Source organism: Sesamum indicum, linkage group LG15 (assembly GCF_000512975.1).
Source record: "Sesamum indicum cultivar Zhongzhi No. 13 linkage group LG15, S_indicum_v1.0, whole genome shotgun sequence".
NCBI classification, from domain to species: Eukaryota; Viridiplantae; Streptophyta; class Magnoliopsida; order Lamiales; family Pedaliaceae; genus Sesamum; species Sesamum indicum.
The window spans coordinates 9,716,578-9,729,873 of NC_026159.1; the positions used below are offsets into that span (position 1 = coordinate 9,716,578).

The 13,296-nt window shown below is 37.3% G+C and overlaps 1 protein-coding gene across 2 annotated transcripts in view; it reads left to right on the plus strand.

The window, feature by feature from the left end:
- LOC105178313 overlaps window positions 301-13,296 on the plus strand; it is a 22,814-nt gene continuing 9,818 nt past the window's right edge. Inside the window, exons 1-14 of one of the 2 annotated variants that reach the window (XM_011101773.2) lie at window positions 301-474; window positions 910-1,098; window positions 1,187-3,352; window positions 4,320-4,395; window positions 4,599-4,721; window positions 6,291-6,546; window positions 6,628-7,116; window positions 7,195-7,380; window positions 7,478-7,768; window positions 8,947-9,594; window positions 9,813-10,206; window positions 10,296-10,438; window positions 10,657-10,827; window positions 11,074-11,286. In XM_011101773.2, the coding sequence (XP_011100075.1) occupies window positions 918-1,098; window positions 1,187-3,352; window positions 4,320-4,395; window positions 4,599-4,721; window positions 6,291-6,546; window positions 6,628-7,116; window positions 7,195-7,380; window positions 7,478-7,768; window positions 8,947-9,594; window positions 9,813-10,206; window positions 10,296-10,438; window positions 10,657-10,827; window positions 11,074-11,286 (5,337 nt within the window). In that variant the 5' untranslated portion in view covers window positions 301-474; window positions 910-917. The remainder of the gene's footprint in view (window positions 475-909; window positions 1,099-1,186; window positions 3,353-4,319; window positions 4,396-4,598; window positions 4,722-6,290; window positions 6,547-6,627; window positions 7,117-7,194; window positions 7,381-7,477; window positions 7,769-8,946; window positions 9,595-9,812; window positions 10,207-10,295; window positions 10,439-10,656; window positions 10,828-11,073; window positions 11,287-13,296) is intronic. The other variant, XM_011101772.2, reaches the window with a different exon arrangement.

Genomic DNA, 13,296 nt, shown 5'->3' on the forward strand with positions numbered 1-13,296 from the left:
ACAATTATCTTCTCGTGATATCCCATCGAATGAGGATTTTTGTTAGATAATTATTAATTTCAGAGATATTTATAATTATGAAAATTTTACGGGAGTATGTTGTAATTTATACTGTTAATAGAAAAAAAAAGAAAGAGAGAAAGGTACCATGATGAGGACCTACTTGAAATATTTCTCTGACTTTGGGGCCATACTGTACTGTACCCAGAGATTCGGGTCCTTTTTTGAATTTTTCAGTTTCAAATAAATGCAAATGATACAATAGAATGAATAAAATAAAGCACATAAAATATAAAATAAATAAATCAAGCCATCGTGCCCCCAAATTTTCGCAATTTCCATTTTCCATTTTTCCCTTAATCCAATCTCAGAAAGCGAAAGAGAAAGGGGGATGCAGTTTCATTGATGAGACCGATCGTTTAGCTCGTCATCGTATCAGGTTCACCGCGCAGCGCTACTGTTTTATATGCATATGTATGATATATACGTGATTTTTCATTTTTGTTATCTCAATTTATTTATTGAGCTTGATTGGGATGCTGGAAACTGAAAGAGATGTAGTTGAGTTATGGGTTTAGTTGGATTTTAGCTTGTTTTAGTATGGGTTGTGATTGTTCCGGCAGGAAAAGAGTGAAATGACTGATGCTTTCGAGCCTTTTATGCTTTCTTGATTTTTGAATGTTTTAGTTGCCGATTGGAGTTATGTTGTTTGAATTTTCGTTGTTTGTGGAATGCTTTTGTATTGGTGGAATCTTTTATTTTATCTTTTAATTTAGTTAATTTGTTGGGAAGGAGCTTCTAGAACTGAGTTGCTCCATGTTAAAGTCTCATATGTCTTTCTTTCTATGCTTTTCGGCAGTGCTTTATGGATAAGTGTTGAATATCTCTTGGGTTATTCGCTGTATGCAGGGGCCAGTATGGATTTCAATTGTCATCCAGATGACGATGACCTTCCAGTACTGCACTTGCGGAAATGGGGTCCTTCTGAATTTCCATACAATCCTTCCAATTTTAAAGAAGGTTTTATTTCTCCAACAAGGAAGTCCTTGCTGTTGCTTTCATATGATTCTGAGGCATTGTTTCTTCCCTTAGTTAAAGGTGACTTCCTAAGTTTCATCGAACCTTCATTTTGATAGCACACTGCATTTGTTTTCAAGGAATTTTGTTTATGTATTCTTTTTTGCAGGTCGATGCATGAAAGATGAGGATCCTGAAATTATTCCTGATGAAACATTTGTTAATCCCACTGAATCGGGTGTGCCTAGTATTTCTGGTTCAGGGGAGAATATCTCTGGCTCTGGATATGCAGACTTGGATGGTGGTATTGGTTATGCATCAGGACTTATCTTTTCAGGATCCACACCTGCATTTATATCTGATATAGATTCTGTGGCCTGGGGTCTATGTGGGGATACATTTGATAGGCATGAAGAGGCTTCATTTCAGGAGTTACTTTTTTTGTCAGGAAAAGAGGGGGTGGTTGTACATGCTTTTTCTCGATTCAATGAATCTAATGAAGTAATAAAACCGTTACAAGCAAGTGTTGTTGGGGAAGGGATGTGGGTAGAGTGGGGCCCATCCACGATGTTATCTTCCAGTTTGGATGTTCAGGAAGAATCAAAATCTCCTCTTAAGGCCTCTCCAGAAAGGTCAAATACTTTTCATCCAGAAGCTATGGAGGGTGGGCAGTCAGCAAGTCCAAAGATATGGATGCGGACTTTATTGACTAAAGTAGAAACATTAACATCTGGTAATACTGTTTGTACCAGGTTTCCGGATAGACCATCATTTCCCAATAACATAGTTGTTTCATTTAGGCTATTTGATCAGGATTCACAGTTCTTGGACTTACTTTCTCATGGTAGTCCCACATCTGTTGATCAAGCTAATGGCAGCATGTCAGTTGTGCATCCTTTTCAGAATGAATCAGATACAAGTCTCAGTTCATCTCACCTGAAACTTGAGGATGATAGTGTGACTAACTCTAGAAGTGGTGCAGCGAGCTGTTCGTATAAATGTGTCAAAGTGTTCTCTAACAATTCGTATCAGTTAGTTGGATTTGCTCTATCCATGATTAATCCTAGACCTCTTGTTGCCAGCCATGTGAATGATGAAAATTATAGTAACATTCGGATTGCTGTGGCCAAAATTGTTACTTGTGGAATACAGTGGGTATACGCAGCAAAGCTTGATGAAAATGTAGACAAAGGCCCATTTGAGTGGACGGACTTTACCTTTTCTCATAAATTTCTTATTTGTCTGAGTACCTCTGGCTTGATCGCATTTTATGGTTCCATGACTGGTAAATTTCTAGCCTTGCTTGAGGTTGCAAATATTATCGGTCCTGGCCATTGTCTAAGCCCTCAGGAGCGAAAAAATGATAGTAATGTTCTTAATCAAATGCATGAAAAGTTGTGGCACCGAATTGGTAGTTTTACCAGGAGGTTTAGAAGGCTCTTTGTATTTCCTCACTCCTCATTGTTGGGTGTGATGGATGAATCTGGTGTAACTTATGTTATACTTCCTGATGCCCATGTATCAGAGGACCTTTTTTCGTTTGAAAATGTGCTCCCTTATCAGCACCATCTGGACCTTGGACTTTTAACTGGCTGGGAGGTTGGGGGTGCTGAAATTGGCTACCAAAGGGTACTCTTTAATAATAAGTCACCTCGAGACATTAGTAGATTACCAGTACAGGGTAAAAATTCATACTCCTTAGGTAGTTTTCCAAGCTATGAGCGCTTGAAAAATGAAGATATTAATATCAAGAATTGGAGGAGTAACTATGATCCGTACATCACTTCCTCTTCAGGTGCAAGACAGATAATGAATCAGAAGAAGTTCCTGGTTTCTGATTATCGATCCTGCCTCATGAGGAAAGTTTTTCTACCACCATGTGCATCCAGTGAAGACGATGTTCTTTGTTGTTCTCCTTTTGGAATTACTCGCATCACTAAACGATATGGTTCTGAGAAGAAAGGGTGTCAGGTTGGGCATGCCAATCTACAATTAGATTTCATTGTGAATGACGATGTAAACTATAACATGCAAAGTTGGGAAACCTCTTCTGTCGAAGCTGTTGGCTGCAATTTCCATGGATTTTTGTTTTTAGTGACACAAAAGGGGCTTTCTGTTGTTCTTCCCTCAATTTCAGTGGCCTCAATTTTTTTTCCTGTGGAAGCAGTTGGATACAGCATACCATATTGTACTGGCAGCACAAAATGTAGAGCTGGTAATCTTATGGAAATTTCTGGAATTAAAAAACCTTGGTCACCTTGGAAACTAGAGGTTTTGGATAAAGTTCTTCTATATGAAGGACCTGAAGTCGCAGAAAAGTTATGCCTAGAAAATGGTAAGAACCTCTATAAGAATAAATAATACTTACTCCATCCAGAAATGGAGGATCCTGTTTCTCATTTTGGGATGTTTATAGATTCTGTTGGATTTTCTAATGTAGCAACTTCTAATGCATCCTTAATTGCAGACACCATTTGTGAACTACCGTTTTGAGGCTACAACTATAAGTACATGTTGAAGTTTGCCTTTTCATCTCTTGTATGAAACTCGTGTCCCAGTTTAGATGAGAACAATTGTTTGTTGATGACTTGATGGAGGGAGTATTTCACTGCCCTTGTTGTTCTCTACATTGTTATTATATTTTATGCTCTATTTTCAAACCCAAACTTGAAAACTTCTTCAAGCTTTTTGGATACTTGTTTTGTCCTTTCATTGTTCACTGATACATGATATGTTACTTGATGGTTTGTGTTCTTTTTGTTTGAATTCTAATCATGGTTTATGCAGAGGGAGACCATGTGATAAGCAGAAGTATAGCATAATTAACTAGGATGGTTGTACATGCTATGTTTTGATGCTTGGCTTAATTTCACTGTAATGCATTGGTCTGGTGTGTTTATTAACCTAACATGATGTTATAGAGAAATAGTTGAATTAACTTTTACAAGTTGATATCCAAACCACATGTTGAACTATTGATATGATGGTATGCTAAGATATGATAAGTTGAATCAGCCAATTGTTTTCTTGAACAGATGCTGCTCCATTTAAGATGGGATTTGGACTTTGACCATTTATGTCATAGATTCACTTTGCATTTATTACTTTCATCCGATATTGCTATCATTAGATGCCATATTACATCTATGCTAAGTATTAGACGCATTGTTAATTAAAGAGGAAAGACATAAGAAAAGTGAGATGTAAAGCAGCTGACATTGAAATGCTTTCTATATCATTAAAGAGGAAAGACATAAGAAAAAAGAGGATATGCATAACAGCTGACATTGAAATGCTTCCAGGGTGGGACTTGGGCATTTCTAGGATCCGCCGCTTGCAGTTGGCTTTGTGCTACCTGGAATTTGATGAAATTGAGAAGTAAGATTCACTATCTCGCTGTGGTCTTTACTTAATTTTTTCATTTAGAATATGAGCAGGCTGATGCAAAAAGTACCGGAAATTTAATTTGTATGCCTGAATGGTTGTATGATGCTTTCTCATCAACATTTTGTTTGAGACTTATTTACTTGGAAGCATGCTGTGATGGAACCTAAACTTCTGCTTCTCAATTGGACAAACAGTTCTTTAGAAACGCTTATGGGGGTGAATCTGGCAGTGGAAGGTATCTTGAGGTTGCTCTTTGCTGCTGTTTATTTGATGTCCTATAAAGTAAGCAACGACAATGAGGTTTCTGCTGCATCAAGGTATGATTTAGACCGTGTTTATCAGCTACCTTATCTTAAATGTTAAAGGAATTAGCTGCATAGGACTTATAGCTTGCGATGGAACTCAATAAAAGAAAGATGCATTTTCTGATAATTATATGCTAGTCAAAAGTCTTAACCGTTGCAATCAGCAACTATTTCTCTGCACTTTCATCTCAGAAGTAGGTGCTGGACTATATAATGGTAATGGGGTTGGGTTTTCTAAGTGTTGAATTTTCATGTAGTGATAGTGTAAAATTCATTAATGTCTCTAGGTATCAAGGCTAAACCAAAGACCTGAATGAAGGATAACTCTGTCTTTCTTTCTGCAGTATAATTGTAAGTGCCTTAATTAAGAGTAGGCACACAAGTTACAACGACATCTGAGATTTCTGCACACAGACTTGTGACAAACCAGTAATATTTTAGTTGTCAAATACACGGGGCCAAGTGGAGAGTTTGTTTGATGTGACATATATGTTGTCACTTAGAGAATGAATCTATAGGAATGTTCTGACCTTTCTATTTCTCTTTTTGTTTGTAAATTGTGGTTCAGGTTAAACCAATCGTAGTCCCCCTCTCTTTTGGATATTTCAGTTTGGTTAAGAGAAGTGAGTTAAATGGGTTCAGCCACTCTTGCCCTTTGTTTTCCACCATAGGTATAATGGAGGTTAGATATATGTTCCCTCCTAAACAAGTAGGTCTCTTGCCAACCCTTTCATGAATAGGTGAGGCTTAATGAAGGGAAAAAAATCTCGGAATTCACCAGCCGAATCTCAAACATCAAAAGAATACAGATGAGAGAAGTTCAGAGCTTGAAGTCATTATAGGATCCCATTAGGACACCACATTAGGTTTTTCACTGTTTTGGTTGTCATCTAGCTTTTCAAGCTTTCTCAATCAGATGGGTCTCCAACATCAACCATTCAGGCAAAAGAACCTGAGTCCACAAAATGATATCATTGCGAGGCTTTGTAATCCATTTCCCTCCTGTCCAGGGCAAATTTGAAAACTCTGGTCTTTAGAAAGTATTGCTCAAAAGTGAACTCTCTCTGTCCTTATTCTTTTTTTCAGCTCTGTGGAAGTGAATTTCATCTTCCTACAATGTGTAGGGCTCTTCAAATACCATGTAACTGTGGCTATTCCTATGTCTAACCAGGAAAGATGGATTCTGAAGTACCTCATATGGGTGGTCGAATAGGTCCTGTGAATATTTTATCTTTTGATATATTATACTTTGAATTACGTTGGCTAATTGTCTCAAGTTTAGTGGTGCATTTTCGTTCAGTTTTTCTGTTATTTGCTGAGCTGGTGGGAGGGGAGTGAGGAAGAACATCAATTCTCGTTTCAAGTTATTAAGTGCATACCAATCATATTTATCTTTCATCTTTGAAGCATTATATTATGGTAGATGATATTTGAATATTTATTTGGCATGTGTAGAATAGTTTGCATAAAGCTACACAGATTTATAACCACATCGAGTGTGCTTAAATAAGTTTCAGTTGGTTTTTCTTTTCAATGGATTGGTTGTATTTAAATTATTAGACCTCAATAAATGTGATACAGGCTTCTAGCATTAGCCACTGGTTATGCAACTAGGGTCATACGTAAATATGGCCTATTGCAGCATAAGAAAGCGGTTGTGAGGCCATGGGATGCTGGAGGTAATGAAGGTTTTGCTCTTCCATTAGAGTTAACAGATAAAGAACATGATGAAGAGGGCAACACAAGAAGCCTGAAGGAAATGGCACAACTTTTGGTGATTATCCGTAGTTTGCAGGGGCAACTAAATGCCAAACTAAAAAGGCCAGGCAAACCGTTGGTAAGTTCTTGAATCATTTTGCTTATTGTATTTGTGCTATTCAGTCATTATAATTAATGGAAAACTTTCCTGTGTCTTTAGACCAACAATGCAGGGTTGCCGAATTTGATAAGCGCAGACTTATCTGAGGATGAAGCCAAGGGTCCAGTTGTTTCAGAAGATGCCTTATTGTTGAATATGCCAGATCGACGTGAAACTGCACATCCTCCATCTGCGACAGACTTGGGCAACATGGAAACCCTTGCTTTAGTGTCTGCAGATACAGTTGGTGCTAAAACCACAGATTTTCAGAACTTCGATAGTGCAATCCTAGTTCCTGGAGGAAGTGCTTTTGGAAAGAAGACTATTCAAATTGAGAATCCTAAAGATATGATTGCACGTTGGGAGTTGGATAATATGGACCTTAAAACTGTTGTTAAAGATGCATTACTCTCTGGCCGTCTTCCTTTGGCAGTACTCAGACTGCATCTTCATAATCTTAATAGTTCTTTACCTGGATCAGAAACTCATGATACCTTTAATGATGTCCGAGTAGCTGGAAGGGCAATTTCGTATGATTTATTTGTAAAGGTTAGTTTCGTTTTGTTAGTTATTTGGAAAAGAATTTCTTCATGCTTGTTCTGATTATTTGTGAGTTGCAATGGATAGGGTGAGATAGGGCTTGCTATAACCACATTGCAAAAGCTTGGGGAGGATGTTGAAACTGCCCTGAAACAGTTAGTGTTTGGCACTGTTAGAAGATCTCTTCGGGTGCAAGTTGCTGAAGAGATGAAAAGATATGGATACCTTGGACCACATGAGTTAAAGATACTGGAGATGGTATCACTGATAGAGGTATGTGACACAGTTTATACTTAACCTTTCGAAGATCTAAGAGATTATATCAATGTGAAATTACGTTTGTGCTAACACTATTATGTTTTTGCCAAAGAGGGTGTATCCTTGCAGTAGTTTCTTCAGTACTCTGGCTACCCAGCAAAAAGAGCTTAAGAGAACATCTGCTGAAGCAGCACTTGGGGAGATAAGTCTACGCCTAGTGCATCCACTATTTAAAAATCTTATAATTTTGTGTGGTGAGATAGATGGAGTTGTTTTGGGTTCATGGACAACTGTTGACGAACAATCTGTTGCTGCTGAAGTTGATGATGACAGCAGTCATGCTGCTTATTGGGCTGCTGCTGTGGCATGGTCTGATGCCTGGGATCAAAGAGTTATTGACCGTGTAAGTTGGATGTTGCATTTTCTGAAAATAACCATATTGGCACAAATGTGAAGCTTTAGAACTAATATTATGACTTGCCCGTTGGAAATATTAGTTGTCTTTTTCATCTTGATGTTGACATTTCTTGCTATTCTTCGCCCTTCAGCATCTTGTACTTATAACAGTGTCTTCTGGTGCATCATTTAATTCTATATCTCACGTGTAATTTGTCAACTCAGTTTATGAATATATATGTGAGCATTTTGCAGTTCTGAAATGCATTTATAGTTTTATGTTTCTTGAGTGGATCAAGGTTTTATGTGTCATTTTGATTTAGTCTGTAGGAATCTCAAAGAAGCTTGTTGAGTTTTTTGGAGGTGTGGTTATTGTCCAGGGGCATGATATATAAATTACACAGATCCATTTCAGTGAGAAACCTTTGTTCCTTTTCAGGTGGCAGGAGATGACACTTGCCACACCTGCTTTATTGGGATTCATTCTTTGAATTCTGATTCATGTCACAGACTCAACCTAAGCAAGGGGCACCGAGTTTGCACATTTTCATTCAAAGTGATAGGAAGAACCAAATGTTTTGGAGCAAAACCAATATATCTGACTGACAATGAAACTCAATACTTCTATCATTCATACACCCTTTACCTATAGACCAAGGTGTCAGCTCCCATAGCGCCTTTACATGCCAGTTGATTGACTCTTGAGTGGGCTTCACATCTTCCATGGTCCGTGTTCGAATCTCCTTTTTCCCTGGACCCTAAACCCTAAACCCAAAACATGGGCAGCACCTTGCCATAGTACCATTTATATTTGTTCCTTTTCAGTTGTTTCTTAAATCGAGATGTGCGGCGCTCCGTTTGACTTTCTGACAAAGTTCAACCTCACTATACAGCTCCATACTTTCTTTTCCATGCCAAATTAGTTTATCTGAAAAAAGAAGTGATGAAAAATGCGAACGCATTGCAGTAAAATCATTTTTCTGGTCAATTCTCGATATTGGAATTTGTGACACCATTTTGCTAACTGTTTCTAGCATGCAATCAAGAATGTATATGCATATCTCCCTTTTGACTGGCCAAAATCTTATTAAGGCAATGAAGTACCTTGGTTCTTTTGTTAAGGATTTCAAGAAAATTTTTCCAATGGAACTGCCGACATTTAATATTCTTTTTCTCCTTGTGTAGATACTGCTGGACCAACCTCTCCTAATGGGTGTTAATGTATTGTGGGAATCACAACTTGAGTACCATGTATGCCACAATGACTGGTTAGAAGTTTCCAAGCTGCTTGAGGTAATTCCATCGTATGCACTGTCCTATGGAAGCCTTAGCATCCGCTTGGATGATGTACATCCAGCTTCGTCGATTGAGTATGGGGAGGGGATTCCAGGATATAACAATTACACGAACTTTCTTGAAGAGTTGGATGCAGTGTGTATAAATGTTCCAAGCATCAGAGTTTTCAGGTTTTCTGCAAATAGGACATGCTCCATGTGGTTAAGAATGCTTATGGAACAGCAGCTTGCAAAAAAACTTATCTTTTTAGCTGATTATTGGCCTGGTACAGCAGATATTGTACCTTTGCTGGCCCAGTCAGGTTTTATGATTGACATGCATGATGATTCATTTCTGGATGAAGCCAACGACAGCTCATCTGATTCAATACTAGTTATTGGTGATGCATCAATTAGTCCAGACACAGTTCAAGCACTACATAAAGTTGTTATACACTTCTGCTCCCAGTATAACTTGCTGAACCTTCTGGACATTTATCTAGATCTTCACAGCCTGGCTATTGACCATGATTCACTTTCCTTTTTTCTGGATGCAGCAGTAAGTACATTTGTTTATGATTTCTTCATCTCATTTTTTGTTTTCTGGTTTTAAGTGATATATGTGGTGTATGGTAGACACACAGATAATTTTTTTGCCTTCAAAATGTTTTGCAGTTCTTAAGTTATATATTCTCAGAGACTTTTTATGGGGCAAATGTCATGCTTTATGTTAGTTCAACCTTTGAGGTTCGTTGTTCATAGTGCATGCTTTTGCAGGGTGATAATGAGTGGGCAAAGTGCTTGCTCTTGCTGAGGATCAAGGGTAGAGAATATGATGCATCATTTTGTAATGCCCGCGCAGTTGCTTCCCGTAATTTAATTCCAGGGAATAAACTTAATGTTTTGGAGACTGATGACATCATTCAAGCGGTTGATGACATAGCAGAAGGAGCAGGGGAAATGGCAGCTTTAGCCACATTGATATTTGCTCCTATTCCTCTGCAAGACTGCCTTAGCAGTGGTAGTGTAAATAGGCGTTGTAGCTCTGCTCAATGCACCTTGGAGAACCTTAGACCAGCCCTGCAACGGTTCCCTACGTTGTGGAACACCCTCGTGGCAGCATGTTTTGGTCAGGATCCTCCTTGCAACAATTTGGTTCTTAAGACAAAAGGTATACAGCCTTATCTTACTCAATTTGTCTGCATGACCTACACCCTCGTCATCTTTTATGGTTCTCTAATTGTTTCCTTTGGTGTATAGTTTCAGGCTATTCTGATTTGTTAGACTACTTGAATTGGCGGGAAGGTGTATTCTTCTCTTCTGTACGAGATACCTCAATTCTGCAGATGATTCCATGCTGGTTCCCTAAGGCTGTCAGAAGATTGATTCAGCTCTATGTGCAGGTTGCTCTGAAACTTGCTTGATTATTGCAGTTATTATAGATTTGTCTCTTTATCATTGGGGGTATATTTAATTTTTTACTACTTCAATTGTATCTGTATGCAAATTTACCATGTAAAACCCGTTTCCTATTGATGATAGCCTTCGTCAGTTGCACAATAAGTAATCTATGACTTATTGCTAGACTTTCTCCTTTTACCTAAATTTTCTGTCTGACCAGGGGCCAATTGGCTGGCAATCCTTAGCTGATTCAGAGACTGAAGAACTTTCAATGCTGAGAGACATCTATTATATTGTAAATTCCAGTGGTCATGCTCAGATTAGCGCCACATCCTGGGAAGCTTCTGTCCAAAAACACATAGAGGAGGAACTCTATGCTTCTTCTTTAGATGTATGATCTCTGTCTCTAATCATTATTATGTGTTGCAAACTGATTCCAGATTCTAAACTCTCTAATTGGTCTCTCATAAAAGTTCACTACTTGTGAATTGTCAGGAACCCAAGTTGAAATGATTGCTCTTCCCTTGCGTTACCTAAATGAGATTATGAATCCATTGCCTAAATTTTCACTTAATCAAATGGCCTTTTTGTCTCCTCTGTTGTTGCATGATATTTTAATTTGCTTAATTGGTGTTAGGGAGCTGAGATCGGACTTGAACACTATTTGCACCGTGGACGTGCATTGGCCGCTTTAGATCATCTGTTATCAGCAAGGGTCCATAAGTTGAAGTCTGATGATAAGCATCGGGGACAATCTGAAACCCCATCGAGTGGGCAAACTAATGTCCAATCAGATGTACAAACCCTTCTTGCACCAATAATGGAGAGTGAAGAGTCACTTCTTTCATCTGTAAGTACCAAGTACATTATGCATAACTAAAAGGAAATCATCATTGATAAGCTGCACCAGAACTAACTATGTTTTGCCTGCATGTTTATTTTTGCTCGGGTAGTACCTTCCATGACTAGTTTTTGCGGACCTGAACAGAAAAATCATTCTGCGAATACTGTGATGAATTCATTTCTTTTGACTGTTCTGTTCTCTGTGTTTCTGGCATAGATTGCTTTAAGTTGTGCGATCAGAAAAAAACCTAGAACTAGATCTGCTATTTGTGTGAAGTCAGGAACTGGAGTAGGATATTTTGGTTCCAATTGAGGATGAGGGACTTGTCATTAGGACTATGGACTTTTTGTCCTTTATCTGGAGACATGATGCTCTGTGTAGTAAGATGGAGTTAAAAGAATCTAGGCGTCCTAGGTTGAACTGAGCTAGGGACTGTTGTAAAGGAATGGTAAATGTCCTCCAGGTTTCTAATTATAGTCCTGTTGTCCTGTCAAAGAGTCCTCTTCAATAGGTCAATTTAGTTTATGTCCATGTGATGTCTACTACAGATCTCTGAAGTTACATGAACTTTTATTTTAGGAGAGTAATCTAGCGAGGTAGTATTTTGTTATCTGTGAAGGATGTACTAAACCATTTTCCTTTGCAACTTCAACTCTTCAAGAACTAGAAATCGACAACTTTGGATATCCCTTTCTTTTTTGGCTCTTGGGTATATATAAAAGTACAAGGATGATAGAACGAAATATATTCGAAGTAGAAGCTACATATCCAGGGGGAACCTATAAGGAGGTGCTAATTATAAAATCTTTCTGTTGTTATGATAATGTAAAGCCCAATGTAGTGTAGGGTTTGAGATGATCAAAGTCTAAGGACACATTCTGATAGGATCTTTGGATACTGCTGATTAAAAGTAGAAAACAACAAATCTAGCAAAAGATGGAGACATATCTGGATGTGAAATAAATAAACAAGGATGAAACTAACTGATATTGATCCTAAAGATCTTAGCTAGGTAAACCTTATAACTGAAGCATGAAATGGTAACCCGTCAGCAGTGTTCAATTTTCCTACAAAGAATTTTACCCAACAAGCTGGTTCTTTACCTAATTTATTACAGACAAAGTTATTCTATCTTGTTTGTGATAATTTAACTTATCCTTGACTATGATTGTTTTGTTGGTTTTATTCTCAACATTATAGTCACTATGTATTTTACTTTAGTTTCATATTTTTACCAAATACATTGCAGTTGAATCCGTTTTGAGTAGATTATCTGAAATTAATATTTTTTTTCAGATTATATCCATTTTATAATTTGTGGTAACTATATTTAGCTGTATCATTATTATCAGATTAATATTAGCTTTAAGTTTACATTTTAATGTACACCGTTACATCATTGATACAAGATTAAATTAAACTGTAGATTATGTTTATAATTTATTGTAAACATATTCATTGTGTCATTTTATACACTAATATTCTTTAATGCTTTTGTACAATGACTTTCATTTATCCTTTATTTTTATTAATTAGTTTATCCATTTTAATATAGTCATAGCATGTCATTTTATATTTAAGTTAAATTAGTTTTATGACCATCATTGTATTATAATTATAATTGTGCACATCTTATTATTTTTTATTAGTTTTTTATGGATTTGTAAGACACTAAAACTATATCTATACAAATTTATATTGTTTCACATTTTGTACATAATTGATTCTGATTTATCATGTTTCTAATACGTAATTTTTAACATGTGAAAAGAATTATATTTATGTATATTACAAATGAACACATTTATTTTGTCTCACGTTTTATTATAAATTTTGTATTTTAGGTTTGCGTTGTGGTAGGGGCATAGGTGTATTTCCACTTGTACATCCACCGCAACCGAGGTCCACGTGTTTAATTTTATATACCGTGCTCCAAGGGGTTGTAACAAAAGATTTTCAAAAACAACCAGTAAACGAAGTAGGGTACCTGGGGTGGGTTTTTTTGGTTGGGGGGGG